At 47.2% G+C, this 22,861-nt stretch overlaps 1 protein-coding gene across 1 annotated transcript in view; it reads right to left on the reverse strand.

Annotated features, from left to right (window-relative positions):
- The window catches only part of LOC119267477 (translation initiation factor eIF-2B subunit beta-like), a 20,414-nt gene extending 7,708 nt beyond the window's left edge, over positions 1-12,706 (reverse strand). Inside the window, exons 1-7 of the mRNA XM_037548864.1 lie at positions 12,502-12,706; positions 12,261-12,415; positions 1,686-1,967; positions 1,260-1,389; positions 677-784; positions 481-583; positions 279-404 (exon numbers count right to left, since the gene is read on the reverse strand). Coding sequence (XP_037404761.1) covers positions 279-404; positions 481-583; positions 677-784; positions 1,260-1,389; positions 1,686-1,967; positions 12,261-12,415; positions 12,502-12,554 — 957 coding nt within the window. The 5' untranslated portion in view covers positions 12,555-12,706. The remainder of the gene's footprint in view (positions 1-278; positions 405-480; positions 584-676; positions 785-1,259; positions 1,390-1,685; positions 1,968-12,260; positions 12,416-12,501) is intronic.
- Positions 12,707-22,861: the final 10,155 nt, after the last annotated feature.

Genomic DNA, 22,861 nt, shown 5'->3' on the forward strand with positions numbered 1-22,861 from the left:
GGGGGGTATGAAAATATTGCAATAAGTTGCAATATTTTGACATACCAAACATAGTATAGCACCGTGACTTATTTGTGCCCCCTTCGCTTACTAGTCTATGGACATTGGAACAGGTTGGTTTAAAACAGAAGAACACACAAAACTTTTATCAGAACCCAAACAACCATACGAGTATGTTGACCAAACACTATGCCTTCAGAATGTGATTTTTTTAGTTGCTTAGGATGAAAACATTGCAATAAACACAAAAATTAAATGCATAACTTACAGAAACTGACCTTATGACTGCCAGCAACCACGACAAAGGGTACAGCATGCCTTTGAGCAGCAAGAGCAACCATATTCATACCTACTGGTGCAATGACTCCACCGTTTGCCATTATTGCATGGACTCCAACTATAACCTATAAGATAAATCATGAGTTACCTTGTAACAGAAACAAATATATCAAAAAAGCAATAATCAACCTGCGTACATACCATGTTAACTCGGGAGATCATAGCAAAAACTGCTGAATCTGTTATAACAGTAGTCTGTACACCTTTCTCGACCAGCTCCTTCGCAAGAACATGTCCCTGATATCTGATTCAAGCATTGAACAACAAGAATGAATCAAGCAAGGAGATTCAAAATACAAGAAATTAGTTGGGAATAGAATTGGCAAGGTGCACAAACCTTGGAGCACCTTCAGCAACAAATACACGAAAAGATCGCTTCTTCTCCTTTGCAGCATACAGGAACTCTTTCACGGTTCTAGAACGACCTAGAGTTAGGATGACCTCACTGTGGCAAACAAAAAGCATTGATTAGGCACAATTGGTATTTCAATCATGTGAACAGAATGTTTTGGATGGTCCTTAGCTGTTGAAAAAAGGGACTTTGAATCTATATTTTAGATTAATGAAGGCTGAGAAGCATTATGAGCTTAAGTTAACGCTACCAAAGTAAATAAGTCGATGCGAACTCTGGTAGATTAAAATTTATAACAACAAACATTTGTAAGAGAAGGTACTGTGAGCAGAATAAAAAAGCTTTTGTAAGAGAAGAAGGTACTGTAATCACCGAGGTAGTTAAGAGGATTTTTAATCATTTGACGTTGGGCACATGTTCTTCATAATACACATGCCAACCTTTTCCACAATCCCAGGTATATGCATAAGTTAAAAAATATTTTCCATCATTCAATAATTTCACAGGAAAAGATAGATGTGACTACTAATTAGTTTATGCTTGTATGTTGGACAAAAGATGATCATACTTTTGGTGGATATGTTCGACAGCTTGCTCAGAAATCTGGTCATAACATGTATCAATCTCCTCAATAAGATCACCAATGGCAGCAATAACATCATGTTTTAGTTTCCGAGTTTTTAAGCTCTTATCTCCAGCTGCTTACATGGAACATGCAGAAATTCAGTGTCAACAATAACATAAAAATTGGAATGTATAGACCCTGAAAGGGTACCATAAACTTGAGAGTATATCAATCAGTTAATAATTTCTTAAACACAAGATGATTAGTACAATATAAAGAGAAAAAAGGAACGTCTGTTCAGGTTGGCTATAAGTACATGATTCAAACATATGGCTATAAGTACATGATTCAAACATAAAAGTATAACTACAAATGCCTGTTCAGTGTGGTATACATAAAAAAAGAGAATTCTAGAGATCATGTATTTACTTTTCCCATCTGAATCCCCAGCTGACGATGAAGAATGTGAAAGTGCAGTGCTCACAGGAATATCATCCAGGAGAGTCTGCAATGAAGGTGCCCGAAGAGCGTTTCTAGCATGGGAAGCAAGAACAGCAGCGGATAAGGTAGGACGGTCATCATTTCCACTGTCACATTCATCGTCGCTGACAGCAGTCACAGAAAGACCTTCAATACCAACTGCGGTAAAAGATATATCTTCCTCTTTTATTATATGCAAAACACGTCTCACAGTGTTGCCGACAGCGAGCTCTGCAAAAAGAAGAGAGAGAATTTGTAAGGATAAAAGGCTGATAATTACCAACAACACATATTATTCACTATACTTTAGAGCTGAATAACAAGTGCCACCCTCTAGTCATGGTGCAATTTGCTATGACGAAACTGTACTTATTTCTGACATGCATGCACCACTCAGCAATTGTTGTGAAACTTGCTGATTGATATACAACTACAGTTCAAATGCTAACTGCCAAGACTAGTAGGTTCTACTGGTGGTGCTAGTGCCAACAACAACAAAAATCTCGAACACGCAGGAGCTCTGCGTATCTTTTTATTAGACAAGAAACGGAAGGGGGGTGCACTTGGTTCTTAGCGTACATATGTGCATAGGTGCTACACTCTGTTCATTCTAGTACAATGCAGGGTCTAGTCCTTAAGTTAGATTATGAAAAAGCTTTTGATAAAGTGAATATAGAATTCCTTGAAGAGCTCCTTAGAAACAGAGGCTTTGGGGAGAAATGGATCCACTGGATCCTGCAGATCACTAGAGGGGGGTCAGTAGGGGTCAAGTTGAACAATACTGAGAGTGATTTCTTCCTTACTGGCAAAGGTTTTGAGGCAGGGGGACCCCATTTCCCCCCTGTTATTTATCCTTGTAGTTGATGTACTCACTAGGATGCTAACATTGATTGAAGGCCTGCGCCCTGAGGTTTGTCCTGGAGGGATTATATGTCTTCAATATGCTGATGACACCATCCTGTTCCTGGACAAGGACTTAGATCATTCTAGGAACCTGAAAATGGTTCTATCTTGCTTTGAGAACATCTCTGGCATGAGAATCAATTACAATAAGAGTGAGCTCATTCCTATTAATATGGAAAATGCTGAGGTAGGGGATTTCCTGGATACATTAGAGTGTGCTGAGGGGTCTTTCCCCATTAAATATCTGGGCATCCCTCTGCACTATGATAAACTTAGGAGAGAAGACATCCAACCACTAATTGACAAGATCATGAAAAGGATTGCTGGCTGGAGGGGGAAACTTCTTTCTTATAAAGGGAGAATAGTCCTCATCCAAGCCTGCCTGGCTAGCATCCCTATTTATTTGCTGTCTTTCTTTAAATTCCCTAAATGGGCAATAGATGTTATAAACACCCAAATGGCAAACTGCCTGTGGAATGACTCTGAAGGCCACAGGAAGTTGCAGTTAGCTAACTGGAAATTGGTCTGCATGAAAAAGGAATTTGGAGGCCTAGGCATTCCAAACCTGCAAGATATTAACCTTTGCCTTCTAGGGTCTTGGGTCAAAAGATATTATGAAGGGGAAGGGAAACCTTCGAGGAAGATGGTAGACCAAAAATATATGAGGGGCAAAACCAATCTCTTTGCTCCTAGCTCCTCCACTAGTGTCTCTAGGTTTTGGAAAGGAGTCAAATCCATCATCCAATCTTTGAAGTTTGGATACAGATGGAAGGTAGGAGTAGGAGATAAAATTAGATTCTGGGAGGACACTTGGTTTGGCACATCCCCACTAGCAGTCCAATTCTGGCACATCTACATGATTTGCAATGAGCAAAACAAGAGTGTCAGAGAGGTCTGGGATGGTGAAACCCTGAAGCTTACTTTTAGAAGGAACTTTGACGATAGGATGATGGAACAGTGGTATCAGCTGATGGAGAAAGCTAAAGACATTAACTTTAGCAATGACCCTGACTCTCTGATTTGGCAACTTGAAAACAAAGGGATCTATTCATCTAGCTCTCTGTACCATGTGATCAACTTTAGAGGCGTGCAGCCTCTGTTCCTACCTGCAGTGTGGAAACTGGCAGTGCCACCCAAGATACATGTTTTCCTTTGGTTGTTTTCCCAGAATAAGCTTATGACTAGGGATAACCTGAGGAAAAGACACATAATCAAACCTCTAGATTGTGTATTTTGTGCTGAGAATGAGACTAATCACCATCTGTTTCTTGACTGTGTTGTAGCCAAAAACATTTGGTCTTTTGTCAGTTGTTCTTTTACAAAAAACTGTGGGCGCGAACTTTGAATCAGTGGCCCGCTTCTGGATTTCTAACAAAAAACATGTAGCTTTGAATATAGTTAGCTCAGCTGTCCTGTGGTGCTTATGGAAATATAGGAACTCTATGATTTTCAATAACACCATTTGGACTTCTATTACTCAGGTTTGGGGACTGATCCACAGAATGATCAAATTCTGGGTGATTCTGACCCCAGAGGTGGACAAGGCCCTGATGGAGACTTTCTTGGAGGCGTTGAGGAAGCTGCTCCAACAACCTTTGATGATCCTGAGTGGCTGAATATGAAGGGCACACGGTTTGATGGCGGTGCAAGCTGGGGGAACCTCAAAATCTCAGAAGATGAAGGCTTCCACTCCCCAACCAAGAAAAGAGACACCAACGGCAAGGCGATGCTCAGCCCGGTGTCCACGCTCGCGATCTGCTGGTCTCCTCAGGCGGCTCTGGCGCCCCCGCTCAAGTTCAGAAACGGTGTTGGCGCGATCGTGATGTGAGCTGCAGCTGTCACGTTCCGGCGCGCGGTCGGAGATTCTGGACTCTTGTAGCCTGACATACCTTAGACCAGTTTTTATCTTCCTCTGCCTTTCTTCTAGTCTTGTTAGCCTTGCTGTCATGCCTGGTTTGTAATAAAAACTGAACCTCTCGAGAGAAGTAGCTGGTATGTAAGGGGACAACGCTGTATGGTTTCATTCTGAGTTAATGGAACCGGGGAGAGGCCTCCCTGTTCATCGAAAAAAAAAACAGAAAAACAACCTAACCACTCAGAACAAGGGCTATCAATAGGGAAAGCCCTCCAGCTCCAGCCATACACCATCAAACTAATATTTGTCATGCTTGGGCAACACCATCAAAGACGCAGCAATTTCTTTGGTTCCAAAGAGTCCAAGCCCCAAGAGAGATGAGAGTTGAGGCCTTGCTGCATCCTGCCATTAGTTGCCTCGGTAGCTCTGCTCCACCAATTGTCAAAAGACCTAACTTCAAGTGAGGGTGAGAGAGCTTGAAGACCAAAACGCCTCAAGAGGCTGGACCAGAATTGTCTAGCAAAAACACAATCTGTGAGCAGGGAATCAATTATTTCAACCACCTGATCATAACAGGGGGAGCACTTAGGATGCGGCAAACCTCTATGTGCAAGACGGTCTGCGGTCCAACACCTTCTGTGCATCACTAATCAAAGGAAGAAACGATATTTTCCTGGCACCCGAGCTTTCCGAATGCACTCCCATGGTCTGAAGAGAACAGAGCCTTGGAAGAAACTTTCATAGGCTGAATGAGCGGAGTACTGACATGACGCAGAAAGGCGCCAACGATCCGTATCCTCCGATAAAAGATCCCAGAGGTCCAAGTATTCAAGAATAACATTTGACCGAGAGAGAACCCTGAATATCCCGGACCCAACCGGTGCCTGTTAGAGCCTTAGACTTACAGTACTGCATATATTTCACTAAGTGAAGTAGAGTGAAATAAGGAGGGGAATTCATTAACATGCCTTAACTGTTGGCTCTGGCCAAGGAAGAAGAAGACTCTCACGCACAAGGAAGAAGAACACGCAGAGACTTTGCAGAACTCACACACTGCGCATCTTCCTCCGGTTCTATCATCAACTGATTACAAGTGCCTTTTTAAAGGGACACACACACACACATACGTTTGGCACTTGTGCGGCATCTCCACAACGGCCACACGACGCAGCCAAAATAGCATGCACACAGCCAGCACTAACAAAATCCATGCAATCTAGTCAACCAACAGAGGCACTCACGGCACTTGCACTTCCAGGCCGCATCTTCACTGTGTGCACAGGGCTGCTCCTGGTTCACTAGAACACACACGTATACGAACTAACTCCAGGAGGGCATGCATGCTTGCACTCAACCATTGACCTGCAGATGTTCTCATGCCGCAGCCACCGCACATCTATGTGCTTCTCCGGCTGCTGATCCGCCCACGGCATGACGCAACACATGCAATTTACCTGAACCTGGCTAGCACTAATTAATTTCTACCAATAATACTAACTCCAGGAGGGCATGCATGCTTGCACTCGACCATTGACTTGAAGATGTTCTCATGCCGCAGCCACCACACACTCTATCTATGTGCTTCTCCAGCTGCTGATCCGCCCGCGGCATGACGCAACACACACAATTTACCTGAACCTGGCTAACACTAATTAAACTCTACGAATAATACCATGCAATACAAATAAACCATGAAACTAGACCTATACAATAAGGTTAACTCCAACACCAACCTCTTTATACTTCATCAAGATGATCAGGTCAGATAAATGAAGCTCACATGTCAAGAAAAATTATTATCTCTTCCGACCTAAACCTGGAGGAAGCTGATAAAATGCTTCAGCTGAACTACGTGATATGGAAGAAGTAGTGAGATTTCGCTGCAATGATAGACCTAGAATCTATGCAGTTTGACTGGTATCTCTCGTACTGATACAAACTTCCAGAAAACTATCTGTAAAAAAAAAGCTTCTAGAAAGCTTGTTTTTATCTATCTTGACTGGCAGGTCATTATCTGCTAACACTTACTCCTTCCGTCCCATAATATAAGAGCGTTTTATATTATGGGATGTCATGTGGGGCACGGCCTACAGGCGTGGGCCACGCGGCCAGGAGCGACAGCCGCCGGCCGCAACAGGCGAGGCGTAGGCTGGGCAGGAGTCCTGGTCCTTATACATTAGTTCCTATAATAAAGGAGTAGTTTAGGCATAGGTTTCTAGTTTGTTAGCAGCCCATGGGGCCTTTATATACTGTATAACCAGCACCCTTTGAGGGCAAGCAATAAAGTTATTATCTCCTACCTCTTCCTCTACTCCTATCCTCTCCTCCCGCACCATTGAGCAGCCACGCAAAAACCCTAGCGCTCCTATCCCCCGAGACTACGAACTACGTAGTCGAGGTCCTGCTGTCTTGGGCACCGAGGCCCTTGACAACTTGGTATCAGGTTCCAGGCGATCCTCTTTTGCGTCCGCGCCAAGCACACCTCCATCGCCACCTTCCGCCGCCGCCTCGGTCACGTCCGGCATGGCAGAACCAACCACCGCTGATCTGGCCAAGATAATCGAGGCCTTGACTGCAACGATGGCGTCCCTGCAGACGTCCGTCGCCGCGCTCCAGAAGGACAAGTCCACCTCCTCGTCGAGCGCTGCCGGCGCCCACGATGGGCAGCACCACAATGATCGCCCGCCCCGGTTTCAGAAGATGGACTTCCCCAAGTTCGACGGCAAGTCAGATCCGCTCGCTTTCCTCAACAGATGCGAGTCCTTCTTCCATCAACAACGGATCGCCGAGGAGGAAAAAGTCTGGATGGCGTCCTACAACCTTGAGGGTTCTGCCCAGCTGTGGTACATGCAGGTCCAGCGTGACGAGGGCACTCCGCCGTGGCGCCGCTTCTCCGAGCTGCTCAACCTCCGCTTCGGGCCACCTCTACGCGCTAACCCGCTGGGCGAACTAATGGCGTGCAAGCGCACAACGTCTGTAGTCGACTTCCAGGAGCGGTTTGAGGCGCTCCTTCCCAGGGCAGGCATCTTATCAAAGACACAGAAGGTTCAGATCTTCACCGCGGGACTCCAGCCACCCCTCAGCCTCGACGTGGAAATCCACAACCCGCAGTCCCTCGCCGTCGCCATGAGCCTCGCCCGCAAGTTGGAGCTGCGCGACCAGTGCGCGCTCACCTCCGCGCCACCGGTGCGTTTTCAGCAGAAGGGCATCCTACCGGCGCCCGTACCACGCCTCGCGCCCCCCGCACCGGCTCTACCAGCCGCACCCCCTGCTCCCAGTCTGCCGGAAGGGCGCCCAATCAAACGCCTGTCACAGACAGAGATGGAGGAACGCCGTCGCCTGGGCCTATGCTTCAATTGTAATGAGAAGTTTGGCAGGGGCCACAACCGCGTCTGCCAGCGCATCTTTCTCCTCGACCTGGCGCCGGACGACGACACGGCCTCCGCCACCGCTGATGCCTCGCCAGCCGACCCTCGGATCTTGCTCCACGCGATCTCCGGCGTGCGCACGAGCGAGACCATGCAGATGCATATCACCCTCGGGGGTGTCTCCCTCCTCGCCCTGATAAACTCAGGCTCCACCCACAACTTCATCGCCCAGGAGGCGGCCGCTCGTGCTACACTACCATCCCCCACCATCGAGAAGATGCGTGTCACGGTGGCCAACGGCGAGCGTGTTCCGTGCCAGGGCGCATACCGCGCCGTGTCCTTCCGCATCGACCAGGAGGCGTTCTCGGAGGATTTCCTCGCCTTGCCGCTCGCAGGCTACGACGTCGTCCTGGGCACGCAATGGCTGGCGACGCTTGGACCGGTCCTGTGGGATTTCCACGCCCTCTCCATGACGTTCTGGCGGAGGGGCCATCGGGTCTGCTGGCGCGGCCTTGCAGGACCGGACAGGCCAGCCCTGCAATCATGCAATGGCCGTGATTTCCTCGACGCCATCATCACCGAGTTTGACGGCATCTTCGTCGAACCCTCCGGCGTACCACCACTCCGCAGCCGCGACCACGGCATCACCCTGCTGCCCGGCTCCGCCCCGGTGGCCGTCCGTCCGTATCGCTACCCGGCCGCGCACAAGGACGAGCTGGAGCGTCAGTGCGCCGCCATGCTCGCCCAGGGCATCATCCGAGCAAGTCGTTCCGCATTCTCATCGCCGGTACTGCTGGTCCGCAAGCCCGACGGGTCCTGGCGCTTCTGCATCGACTACCGCGCCCTGAACGCCATCACCATCAAGGATGCGTTTCCAATTCCGGTGGTGGACGAACTCCTCGACGAGCTCCGGCGCGCTCGTTTCTTCACCAAGCTCGACTTACGCTCCGGCTACCACCAGGTGCGGATGCGTGCGGAGGACATCCCAAAGACCGCCTTCCGTACCCACGACGGCCTCTACGAGTTCCTGGTGATGCCGTTCGGCCTCTGCAACGCGCCGGCGACGTTCCAGGCACTCATGAACGATCTGCTGCGGCCGTACCTGCGCCGCTTCATTCTCGTCTTCTTCGACGACATCCTCATGTTCAGCGAGTCGTGGGCCGATCATCTTCGCCATGTGCGCACCATCTTTACCGTACTGCACCAGCACCGGCTCTTCGTCAAGAGGTCCAAATGCTCGTTCGCCGTCGAGTCGATCTCCTACCTGGGTCACACCATCTCCGCGGCCGGAGTGGCCATGGATCCGGAAAAAGTGCAGGCCGTGGCCGACTGGCCGCAGCCTCGCTCGGCGCGCGCGGTCCGGGGGTTTCTCGGTCTTGCAGGGTACTACCGCAAGTTTGTCAAGGAGTTTGGCGTGGTCGCCGCGCCCCTGACGGCCCTGCTTCGCAAGGACGGCTTCTCATGGTCGCCGGAGGCGGCAGCAGCTTTTACCGCCCTCAAGACGGCGGTCACCACGGCTCCCGTGCTCGCGTTGCCCGATTTCACACGGCCGTTCATCGTCGAGTGTGACGCGTCTACATACGGTTTCGGGGCCGTCCTTCTCCAGGATCAGCACCCGGTGGCTTTCTTCAGCCGGCCGGCCGCGCCTCGTCACCGTTCTCTGGCGGCATATGAACGGGAACTCATTGGCCTGGTGCTCGCTATTCGCCATTGGCGACCGTACCTCTGGGGGCGCCAATTTGTGGTAAAAACTGACCACTACAGTCTCAAATTCCTCCTTGACCAGCGCTTGGCAACAATTCCGCAGCACCACTGGGTCGGCAAACTACTGGGGTTCAATTTCACTGTGGAGTACAAGGCCGGTAGTACAAACACGGTGGCGGATGCCCTTTCCCGCCGCGACACGGAAGAGACGGGGGTCATGGCTATATCTGGTCCTCACTTCGACTTCATCGACCGCCTACGGCAAGCTTCGTCCACCGACCCAGCACTCGTCGCGCTGCGCGAGGATATCACGGCAGGCGCTCGGCAGCTGCCGTGGGCGCTCTCCGACGGCCTCGTCACTTTTAACGGGCGCCTCTACATCCCGCCAACGTCTCCACTACTCCAGGAGCTTCTCACCGCAGTGCACGATGACGGACACGAAGGCGTCCTGCGCACGCTGCATCGTCTCCGCCGCGACTTCCACGCACCTAACCTTCGCAAGACGGTGCAGGAGTATGTCCGCGCCTGTGGTACTTGCCAGCGGTACAAGTCCGAGCACTTGCACCCAGCCGGTCTGCTGCTGCCACTGCCGGTGCCCACAGCCGTGTGGACTGACGTCGGCATCGATTTCGTAGAAGCGCTCCCTCGTGTGGGCGGGAAGTCTGTTATCCTCACTGTGGTGGATCGCTTCAGCAAGTGCTGCCACTTTGTGGCGCTGGCCCACCCGTACACGGCGGAATCAGTGGCGCAGGTGTTCTTTGCTGAGATTGTGCGTCTCCATGGCGTCCCGCAGTCCATGGTCTCTGACCGCGACCCCGTCTTCACCTCGGCTTTTTGGCGGGAGCTCATGCGCCTCACCGGGACCAAGCTGCACATGACGACGGCGTTTCATCCACAGTCGGATGGCCAAACGGAGGCTGCTAACAAGATCATTGTGATGTACCTCCGTTGTCTCACCGGGGATCGTCCCAGGCAGTGGCTCCGGTGGCTTCCCTGGGCCGAGTACATATACAACACCGCCTACCAGACAGCGACCCAAGAAACTCCGTTCAAGCTTGTGGATGGTCGTGACCCTCCCACTATTCGCTCTTACGAGCCGGGCGATACACGGGTGGCCGCAGTGGCCAGGAGCATGGCGGAGCGCGACGAGTTACTCGCGGACGTCCGCTATCGTCTACAGCAGGCACAAGCGGTCTACAAGTCCTACTACGACAGACACCATCGGGACATTCGGCATGACGTGGGCGATTGGGTCTGGCTTCGTCTTCGCCAGCGCGCCGCGTCCTCTCTCAACCTGCCAACCAGGGGCAAGCTCAAGCCACGCTTCTATGGGCCGTACCGCATTTCAGAGGTCGTCAACGACGTGGCCTACCGCCTTGAGCTTCCGGCACGCTCGCGCCTCCATGACGTGTTCCACGTGGGCCTCCTCAAGAAGTTCTTCGGCACGCCTCCAACTGCACCACCGGGATTGCCTCCGATCCACAACGGGGCGGCTGTTCCAGAACCGGAGCGCGTGACTCGTGCACGACTAGCACGCGGCGTTCGCCAGCTGCTCGTCCACTGGAAGGGTGAAGCAGCAGCATCAGCTACATGGGAGGATCTTGACAGTTTCGTCGAGCGCTACCCCGCTTTTCAGCTCGAGGACGAGCTGCTCGTCGAGGGGGGGAGAGATGTCATGTGGGGCACGGCCTACAGGCGTGGGCCACGCGGCCAGGAGCGACAGCCACCGGCCGCAACAGGCGAGGCGTAGGCTGGGCAGGAGTCCTGGTCCTTATACATTAGTTCCTATAATAAAGGAGTAGTTTAGGCATAGGTTTCTAGTTTGTTAGCAGCCCATGGGGCCTTTATATACCGTATAACCAGCACCCTTTGAGGGCAAGCAATAAAGTTATTATCTCCTACCTCTTCCTCTACTCCTATCCTCTCCTCCCGCACCATTGAGCAGCCAGGCAAAAACCCTAGCGCTCCTATCCCCCGAGACTACGAACTACGTAGTCGAGGTCCTGCTGTCTTGGGCACCGAGGCCCTTGACATGGGATGGAGTAGTTTTTAACTGTAGGGGTTGTATACTTCTATGTTTTGTTCCGGAAAGTATGCAAATGAAACCCTAGGTTTAGGTAGGTGACAGAAAAATGTAATCTGATAGTTAGAACAAAACTACTCCCTCCGTTCCTAAATATAAGTCTTTTTAGAGATTCCACTATGGACTACATACGGAGCAAAATGAGTGGATCTACACTCTAAAATATGTCTATATACACGTATGTAGTTTGTAGTGGAATCTCTAAAAAGACTTACATTTAGGAACGGAGGGAGTATATTACAGTAAGTCGATATGTTAGTTAGAACAAAAGCTATATTACAGTCAGTCGATCATCTAAGCTTGAGAATAAGAAGCAAACAGTGTGCAAGACATTATCTACATGAAGATGACACACACCAACCACATAATAAAAAGGAGCATCATACTTGAAATATCGAACTGTTCCCGTAGATACATGAATGGAGTTAGCACTTGGAACAGCATAAAAATTTCATTACCACAGCAACACATTTCACTGAACCGAGTCCAACACCAGTGAAATAAACTGTGACCAAACAATTCAGAAGAAAAAAGAAGTAATAACATCCCAATTTAAAAGCAATGCGATGGGACCACAATTCGAAAAAAAGAGTGAGGGCTTTTGGGCGCACCGATGGGATTGGCTGCGATGAGATGCTCCCCGACGGCATGGATGGCGTCTGCGAGAGCCGCCGCTTGGTTAGTGCTGCCCATCCGGTGCTGCGACACCACTGACCTCAGCAGCTCCGCCGTCTGCCGCGCCACGGCATGTGACCCCTCCACCTTACTGCCCACCCACAAACACGCAAACAATGAGCACACCAGAGTGGCGCCGACTCGGCACGGAATCGGTCGGCGTGGGCAACTGCTTACCGTCGCTTGAGCTTGAGGACGAAGTCGCTGATGAGCGGCTGCATGTCCGGCATAGTGGCGTGCGGCTTGGACCGGGAGGCAGAGGCGTTCGGATTTGGGGTCGGATCGGCGGCTTAGGAGGGAGAAGGGGCTTAGGGTTTCCAGAGAGAAGGAGAAGTTAGGGCAACTCCAGAAAAGGACACGGACACGTCCGCGGACAACGATAGAGGCACCAAATCTGCAAAATACACAGGAGCTACTCGGTGCTCCACCCCTTGATGTTAAAATTTGAAGTACCCTCGAAAAAAAACGATATTAAAATTTAAAGAGTACAAAAAAAATTCTAAAAAATTTGAATTTTGAGGATGTCAAATCTGCATGTCCAATCTGCCACATGTGAAGTTTTATGAAAAAATATCAAGAAAAGCATTTGTGGTGAAAAATATAGTCTGACCTACAATCTATTTTTTTTTCTTATGATCGAGGTGACATCTTTCCTCGCTCAGCTCCCTTTTGAATCACATGAGACATGGCTACTACCTCAAACGAAGAAACTTTGCATACTTAGGTACCAAGGAACCAGCCATGGAAAAATTAAGGAGCGAGGTCGAATGATGGAGGGAGAAGGACGCGAAGACAAAGAATAAATGGAGCAAGACAGACCCCGCCCCGATGATCCGGACCCAGACCGGATGAGTCGGACCTCCTCCCAAACGATTCGGGTAATGTGCCCGAAGGATACAGCAAGCATCCGGATGAAGCCGGATCGTCCGGACTCCCTCCTGGATCATCCGGACCTACCCGGACATCTGGACGACGATCTCGATATCCAGACCAACTACGGCTGCAACGACACAGCCAGATGACCCGGACGGCCGTGGGATCATCCGGACCACCTCCCGGATAATCCGGACAGTGCTTGCGTGCACGACTTGGGCCGAGGCCCATTACCTCTCTCTACCCCTAGACTATATATACTCCTTCACCCACGTTTTAGGGTTAGCAAAGGATTAGCTCAAGATAGAGATAGAGCATTGCTCATCCACTTACCTCTCCCATGGAGATCAAGGCCTCCATGTGAGATGATCCTGAAGGAAATATGCCCTAGAGGCAATAATAAAGTTATTATTTATTTCCTTATATCATGATAAATGTTTATTGTTCATGCTAGAATTGTATTAACCGGAAACTTAGTACATGTGTTAATACATAGACAAACAGAGTGTCACTAGTATGCCTCTACTTGACTAGCTCGTTGAATCAAAGATGGTTAAGTTTCCTAGCCATAGACATGAGTTGCCATTTAATTAACGGGATCACATCATTTGACTTGACCCATTCCGTTAGCTTAGCACGATGATCGTTTAGTTTGTTGCTACTGCTTTCTTCATGACTTGTACATGTTCCTCTGACTATGAGATTATGCAACTCCCGAATACCGGAGAAACATTTTATGTGCTACCAAACGTCACAACGTAACTGGGTGCTTATAAAGGTGCTCTACATGTGTCTCCAATGGTACTTGTTGAGTTGGCATAGATCGAGATTAGGATTTGTCACTCCGATTGTCGGAGAGGTATCTCTGGGCCCTCTCGGTAATGCACATCACTATAAGCCTTGCAAGCAATGCAACTAATGAGTTAGTTGCGGGATGATGCATTACGGAAACGAGTAAAGAGACTTGCCGGTAACGAGATTGAACTAGGTATTGAGATACCGATGATCGAATCTCGGGCAAGTAACATACCGATGACAAAGGGGACAACGTATGTTGTTATGCGGTTTGACCGATAAAGATCTTCGTAGAATATGTAGGAGCCAATATGAACATCCAGGTTCCGCTATTGGTTATTGACCGGAGACGTGTCTCGGTCATGTCTACATAGTTCTCGAACCCATAGGGTCCGCACGCTTAACGTTCGGTGACGATCGGTATTATGAGTTTATGTGATTTTATGTACCGAAGGTAGTTCGGAGTCCCGGATAAGATCGGGGACATGACGAGGAGTCTCAAAATGGTCAGGCGTAAAGATCGATATATTGGACGACTATATTCGGACATCGGGAAGGTTCCGAGTGATTCGGGTATTTTTTTAAAGTACCGGAGAGTTACGGGAATTCGCCGTGGAGTATATGGGCCTTATTGGGCTTTAGGGAAAAGAGAGAGGGGAGGATGCGCCCCCCCCCCCCCAAGGCTTAGTCCGAATTGGACTAGGGGGAGGGGATGTGCCCCCTCCTTCCTTCTCTTCTCTTTTCCCTTTCCTTCTCTCCTACTCCTACTACATGGAAGGGGGAATCATACTCCCGGTGGGAGTAGGACTCCCCAGGGCGCGCCATAGTAGAGGGTAGGCCCTCCCCTCCTCCACTCCTTTATATACGGGGGCAAGGTGGCACCCCAACACACACAAGTTGATTGTTCCAAGCCGTGTGCGGTGCCCCCCTCCACCATAATCCACCTCGATCATATCGTAGCGGTGCTTAGGCGAAGCCCTGCGTCGTAGCAACATCATCACCGTCATCACGCCGTCGTGCTGACGGAACTCTCCCGTGAAGCTTTGCTAGATCGGAGTTCGTGGGACGTCATCCAGCTGAACGTGTGCTGAACTCGGAGGTGTCGTGCGTTCGGTACTTGGATCGGTCGGATCATGAAGATGTACGACTACATCAACCGCGTTCTCATAATGCTTCCGCTTACGGTCTACGAGGGTACATAGGCGATACTCTCCCCTCTTGTTGATGTGCATCACCATGATCTTGTGTGTGCGTAGGATTTTTTTGAAATTACTGCATTCCCCAACATTGGCATTCGAGCCAGGTATATGCATAGATGTTATATGCATGAGTAGAACACAAATGAGTTGTGGGCGTGGGTATATACATATTGCTTGCCGTCACTAGTTTATTCTTGATTCGGCGGTATTGTTGGATGAAGCGGCTCAGACCGACATTACGCGTACGCTTACGCGAGACTGGTTCTACCAACGTGCTTCGCACACAGGTGGCTAGTGGGTGTCTGTTTCTCCAACTTTAGTTGAATCGGAATCAATGAACATGGTTCTTTCTGAAGATCAAAAAGCAATCACTATATCGCGTTGTGGTTTTTGATGCGTAGGTAAGAACGGTTCTTGCTCAGCCCGTAGCAGCCACGTAAAACTTGCAACAACAAAGTAGAGGACGTCTAAATTGTTTTTGCAGGGCTTGTTGTGATGCGATATGGTCAAGACGTGATGAGATATAAGTTGTTGTATGAGATGATCATGTTTTGTTGAAGTTATCGGCAACTGGCAGAAGCCTTATGGTTGTCTCTGTATAAGATGCAAGCGCCAAATAATTGCTTTACTTTATCGCTATACGATAGCAATAGTTGCAAAACCAATAGTTGGCGAGACGACCATGTGACGACACATTGATAAAGATCAAGATGATGGAGACCATGGTGTCATGCTGGTGACGATAGAGATCATGACGGTACTTTGGAGATGGAGATCAAAGGCGCAAGATGATCATGGCCATATCATGTCACATATTTTGATTGCATGTGATGTTTATCTTTTATGCATCTTATTTTCCTTAGTTCGGCGGTAGCTTTATAAGATGATCCCTTACTAAAATTTCAAGGTATAAGTGTTCTCCCTGACTATGCACCGTTGCGACAGTTTGTCGTGCCGAGACACCACGTGATGATCGGGTGTGATAAGCTCTACGTTCACATACAACAAGTACAAACTAGTTTTGCCCACGCAGAAATACTCGGGTTAAACTTGACGAGCCTAGCACATGCAGATATGGCCTCGGAACACTGGAGACCGAAAGGTCGAGCGTGAATCATATAGTAGACATGATCAACATAGTGATGTTCACCATTGAAAACTACTCCATTTCACGTGATGATCGGTCATGGTTTAGTTGATATGGATCATGTGATCACTTAGATGATTAGAGGGATGTCTATCTAAGTGGGAGTTCTTAAATATGATTAATTGAACTTTAATTTATCATGAACTTAGTCCTACTAGTATTTGCATAACTATGTTGTAGATCAATAGCTCGCGATGTAGCTCCCCGTTTATTTTGATATGTTCCTAGAGAAAAACTAAGTTGAAAGATGTTAGTAGTAATGATGCGGATTGGATCCGTGATATGAGGATTATCCTCATTGCTGCATAAAAGAATTATGTCCTTGATGCACCGCTAGGTGACAGACCGATTGCAGGAGCAGATGCAGACGGTATGAACGTTTGGCGAGCTCGATATGATGACTACTTGGTAGTTTAGTGCACCATACTTTACGGCTTAGAATCGGGGCTTCAAAGACGTTTTGAACGCCACGGGGCATATGAGATGTTCCAAGAGTTGAAATTAGTATTTCAAACTCATGCCCATGTCGAAAGGTATGAGACCTTTGACAAGCACTTTGCCTACAAGATGGAGGAGAATAGCTCAGCTAGTGAGCATGTGCTCAGAATGTTTGAGTACAACAATCACTTGAATCAAGTGGGAGTTAATCTTCTAGATAAGATAGTGATTGACTGAGTTCTCTAGTCACTATCACCAAGTTACTGGAACTTCATGGTGAACTATAATATGCAAGGGATAACGGAAACTATTCCCAAGCTCTTCGTGATGCTGAAATCGATGAAGGTAGAAATCAAGAAAAGCATAAAGTGTTGATGGTTGACAAGACCACTAGTTTCAAGAAAGGGCAAAGGGAAGAAGGGGAACTTCAAGAAGAACGGCAAGCAAGTTGCTGCTCAAGTGAAGAAGCCCAATTCTAGACCTAAGCCTGAGACTAAGTGCTTCTACTGCAAAGGGACTAGTCACTGGAAGCAGAACTGCCCCAAGTATTTGGCGGATAAGAAGGATGGCAAAGTGAACAAAGGTATATTTGATATACATGTTATTGACGTGTACTTTACTAGTGTTTGTAGCAACCCCTCAGTATTTGATACTAGTTCAATTGCTGAGATTAGTAACTCGAAACGGGAGTTGCAGAATGAACAGAGACTAGTTAAGGGTGAAGTGACGATGTGTGTTGGAAGTGGTTCCAAGATTGATATGATCATCATCGCACACTCCCTATACTTTCGGGATTAGTGTTGAACCTAAATAAATGTTATTTGGTGTTTGCGTTAAGCATGAATATGATTTGATCATGTTTATTGCAATACGGTTATTCATTTAAAGTCAGAGAATAATTGTTGTTTTGTTTACATGAATAAAACCTTCAATGGTCATATACCCAAGCTGAATGGTTTATTGAATCTCGATCATAGTGATACACATATTCATAATATTGAAGCCAGAAGATGCAAAGTTAATAATGATAGTGCAACTTATTTATGGCACTGCCGTTTTGGTCGTATTGGTGTAAAGCGCATGAAGAAAATCCATGCTGATGGGCTTTTGGAATCACTTGATTATGTCAGTTGATGCTTGCGAATCATGCCTCATGGGCAAGATGACTAAGACTCCGTTCTCCGAAACAATGGAGCGAGCAACAGACTTGTTGGAAATAATACATACCGATGTATGCAGTCCGATGAGTGTTGAGGCTCGCGACAGGTATCGTTATTTTCTGACCTTCACAGATGATTTGAGTAAGATATGGGTATATCTTCTTGATGAAACATAAATCTGAAACATTTGAAAAGTTCAAATAATTTCAGAGTGAAGTGGAAAATCATCATAACAAGAAAATAAAGTTTCTATGATCTGATCGTGGAGGAGAATATTTGAGTTACGAGTTTGGTCTTCATTTGAAACAATGCAGAATAATTTCGCAACTCACGCCACCTGGAACACCATAGCGTAATGGTGTGTCCGAACATCGTAACTGTACTTTCTTAGATATGGTGCAATATATGATGTCTCTTACCGATTTACCACTATCGTTTTGGGGTTATGCATTAGAGACAGTTGCATTCACATTAAATAGGGCACCATCTAAATCTGTTGAGATGACGCCATATGGACTGTGGTTCGGCAAGAAACCAAAGTTGCCATTTCTTAAAGTTTGGGTTTGCGATGCTTATGTGAAAAAGTTTCATCCTGATAAGCTCAAACCCAAATCGGAGAAATGTGTCTTCATAGGATACCCAAAGGAGACAGTTGGGTACACCTTCTATCACAGATCCGAAGGCAAGGCATTCGTTGCTAAGAATGGATCCTTTCTAGAGAAGAAGTTTCTCTCGAAAGAAGTGAGTGGGAGGAAAGTAGAACTTGATGAGGTAACTCTACCTGCTCCCTTATTGGAAAGTAGTTCATCACAGAAATCTGTTCCTGTGACTCCTACACCAATTAGTGAGGAAGCTAATGATGATGATCATGTAACTTCAGATCAAGTTACTACCGAACCTCGTAGGTCAACCAGAGTGAGATCCGCACCAGAGTGATACGGTAATCCTGTTCTGGATGTCATGTTACTTGACCATGACGAACCTATGAACTATAAGGAAGAGATGATGAGCCCAAATTCCGCGAAATGGCTTGAGGCCATGAAATCTGAGATGGGATCCATGTATGAGAACAAAGTATGGACTTTGATTGACTTGCGCAATGATTGGTGAGTCATTAAGAATAAATGGATCTTCAAGAGGAAGACGGACGCTGATAGTAGTGTTACTATCTACAAAGCTCGAATTGTCGCAAAATGTTTTCAACAAGTCAAAGGTGTTGACTATGATGAGATTTTCTCACTCGTATTGATGCTTAAAAGTCTGTCCGAATCATGTCAGCAGTTGCCGCATTTTATGAAATCTGGCAAATGGATGTCAAAACTGTATTCCTTCATGGATTTCTTAAAAGAAGAGTTGTATATGATGCAACCAGAAGGTTTTGTCGATCCTAAAGGTGCTAACAAAGTGAACAAACTCCAGCGATCCATCTATGGACTGGTGCAAGCATCTCGGAGTTGGAATATATGCTTTGATAAAATGATCAAAGCATATGGTTTTATACAGACTTGCGGTGAAACCTGTATTTACAAGAAAGTGAGTGGGAGCACTATAACATTTCTGATAAGTATATGTGAATGACATATTGTTGATCGAAAATAATGTAGAATTTTCTGGAAAGCATAAAGGAGTGTTTGAAAAGAGTTTTTCAAATAAAGACCTCGATGAAGCTGCTTACACATTGAGCATCAAGATCTATAGAGATAGATCAAGACGCTTCATAAGTTTTTTCAATGAGTACATGCCTTGACAAGATTTTGAAGTAGCTCAAAATGGAACAGTCAAAGAAGGAGTTCTTGCCTATGTTGCAAGGTGTGAAGTTGAGTAAAGACTCAAACCCGACCACAACAGAAAATAGAAAGTGAATGAAAAGTCATTCCCTATGCCTCAGCCATAGGTTCTATAAACTATGCTATGCTGTTTACCAGTCCTATTGTATACCTTAGCATATTTCTGGCAAGGGAGTACAATAGTGATCTAGGAGTAGATCACTGGACAACGGTCAAAATTATCCTTAGAGGACTAAGGAAATATTTCTCGGTTATGGAGCTGATAAAAGAGTTCATCGTAAAGAGTTACGTCGATGCAAGCTTTTTACATCGATCTAGATGACTCTAAGTCTCGATCTGGATACATATTGAAAGTGGGAGCAATTAGCTATAGTAGCTCCGTGCAGAGCATTGTAGACATAGAAAATTGCTAAATACATACGGATCTGAATGTTGCAGACCCGTAGGCTAAACTTCTCTCACAAGTAAAACATGATCACTCTTTTGGTGTTAATCACATAGCGATATGAACTAGATTATTGACTCTAGTAAATCCTTTGGGTATTAGTCACATGGAGATGTGAACTAATCACATAAAGATGTGAACTAGATTACTAACTCTAGTGCAAGTGGGAGACTGAAGGAAATATGCCCTAGAGGCAATAATAAAGTTATTATTTATTTCCTTATATCATGATAAATGTTTATTATTCATGCTAGAATTGTATTAACCGGAAACTTAGTACATGTGTGAATACATAGACAAACAGAGTGTCACTAGTATGCCTCTACTTGACTAGCTCGTTGAATCAAAGATGGTCAAGTTTCCTAGCCATAGACATGAGTTGTCATTTGATTAACGGGATCACATCATTAGAGAATGATGTGATTGACTTGACCCATTCCGTTAGCTTAGCACGATGATCGTTTAGTTTGTTGCTACTACTTTCTTCATGACTTGTACATGTTCCTCTGGCCATGAGATTATGCAACTCCCGAATACCGGAAGAACACTTTGTGTGCTACCAAACGTCACACGTAACTGGGTGCTTATAAAGGTGCTCGACAGGTGTCTCCAATGGTACTTGCTAAGTTGGCATAGATCGAGATTAGGATTTGTCACTCGGATTGTCGGAGAGGTATCTCTGGGCCCTCTCGGTAATGCACATCACTATAAGCCTTGCAAGCAATGCAACTAATGAGTTAGTTGCAGGATGATGCATTACAGAAATGAGTAAATAGACTTCCGGTAACGAGATTGAACTAGGTATTGAGATACTGACGATCGAATCCCGGGCAAGTAACATACTGATGACAAAGGGGACAACGTATGTTGTTATGCGGTTTGGCCGATAAAGATCTTCATAGAATGTGTAGGAGCCAATATGAACATCCAGGTTCTGCTATTGGTTATTGACCGAAGACGTGTCTCGGTCATGTCTACATAGTTCTCGAACCCGTAGGGTCCGCACGCTTAACGTTCGGTGACGATCGGTATTATGAGTTTATGTGATTTGATGTACCGAAGGTAGTTCGGAGTCCCGGATAAGATCGAGGACATGACGAGGAGTCTCAAAATGGTCGATACGTAGAGATCGATATATTGGACGACTATATTCGGACATCGGAAATGTTTCGAGTGATTCGGGTATTTTTCGGAGTACCGGAGAGTTACGGGAATTTGCTGGGGAGTATATGGGCCTTATTGGGCTTTAGGGGAAAGAGAGAGGGGAGGCTGCGCCCCCAAGGCTTAGTCCGAATTGGACTAGGGGGAGGGGTTGCGCCCCCTCCTTCCTGCTCTTCTCTTTTCCCTTTCCTTCTCTCCTACTCCTCCTACATGGAAGGGGGGAATCCTACTCCCGATGGGAGTAGGACTCCCAGGGCACGCCATAGTAGAGGGCTAGCCCTCCCCTCCTCCACTCCTTTATATACGGGGGCAAAGGGGCACCCCAAGACACACAAGTTGATTGTTCCAAGCCGTGTGCGGTGCCCCCTCCACCATAATCCACCTCGATCATATCGTAGCAGTGCTTAGGCGAAGCCCTGCGTCAGTAGCAACATCATCACTGTCATCACGCCGTCGTGTTGACGGAACTCTCCCGTGAAGCTCTGCTAGATCGGAGTTCGTGGGACGTCATCCAGCTGAACATGTGCTGAACTCGGAGGTGTCGTGCGTTCGGTACTTGGATCGGTCGGATCATGAAGATGTACGACTACATCAACCGCGTTCTCATAACGCTTCCGCTTACGGTCTACGAGGGTACCTAGGCGATACTCTCCCCTCTTGTTGATGTGCATCACCATGATCTTGTGTGTGCGTATGATTTTTTTCGAAATTAATGCGTTCCCCAACAGATCCCATAGTGGATTCAAGACCCCAACTAGGTGAGACTTGATACGTCTCCAACGTATCTATAATTTTTGATTGCTCCATGCTATATTATCTACTGTTTTGGACATTATTAGGCTTTATTATACACTTTTATATTATTTTTGGGACTAACCTATTAACTGGAAGCCCAGCCCAGAATTGATGTTTTTTTTGCCTATTTTAGGGTTTCGAAGAAAAGGAATATCAAGCGGAGTCCAAACGGAATGAAACCTTCAGGAACGTGATTTTTGGAACGAACAAGATCCAGGAGACTTGGACCCTACGTCAAGCAACCAACAGGGAGGCCACGAGGTAGGGGGGCGCGCCTACCCCCCCCCCCTAAGCGTGCCCTCCACCCTCATGGGCCCCCTGTTGCTCCACCGACGTACATCTTCCTCCTATATATACCCACGTACTCCCAAACAATCTGATACGGAGCCAAAACCCTAATTCCACCGCCGTAAATTTCTGTATCCACGAGATCCCATCTTGGGGCCTGTTCCGGAGCTCCGCCGGAGGGGGCATCGATCACGGAGGGCTTCTACATCAACACCATAGCCCTTCCGATGAAGTGTGAGTAGTTTACCTCAGACCTACGGGTCCATAGTTATTAGCTAGATGGCTTCTTCTCTCTTTTTGGATCTCAATACAAAGTTCTCCCCCTCTCTTGTGGAGATCTATTCGATGTAATCTTCTTTTGCGATGTGTTTGTTGAGACCGATGAATTGTGTTTATGATCAAGTTTATCTATGAACAATATTTGATTCTTCTATGAATTATTTCATGTA

This window comes from Triticum dicoccoides, chromosome 1A (assembly GCF_002162155.2).
Source record: "Triticum dicoccoides isolate Atlit2015 ecotype Zavitan chromosome 1A, WEW_v2.0, whole genome shotgun sequence".
Lineage (NCBI taxonomy): Eukaryota > Viridiplantae > Streptophyta > Magnoliopsida > Poales > Poaceae > Triticum > Triticum dicoccoides.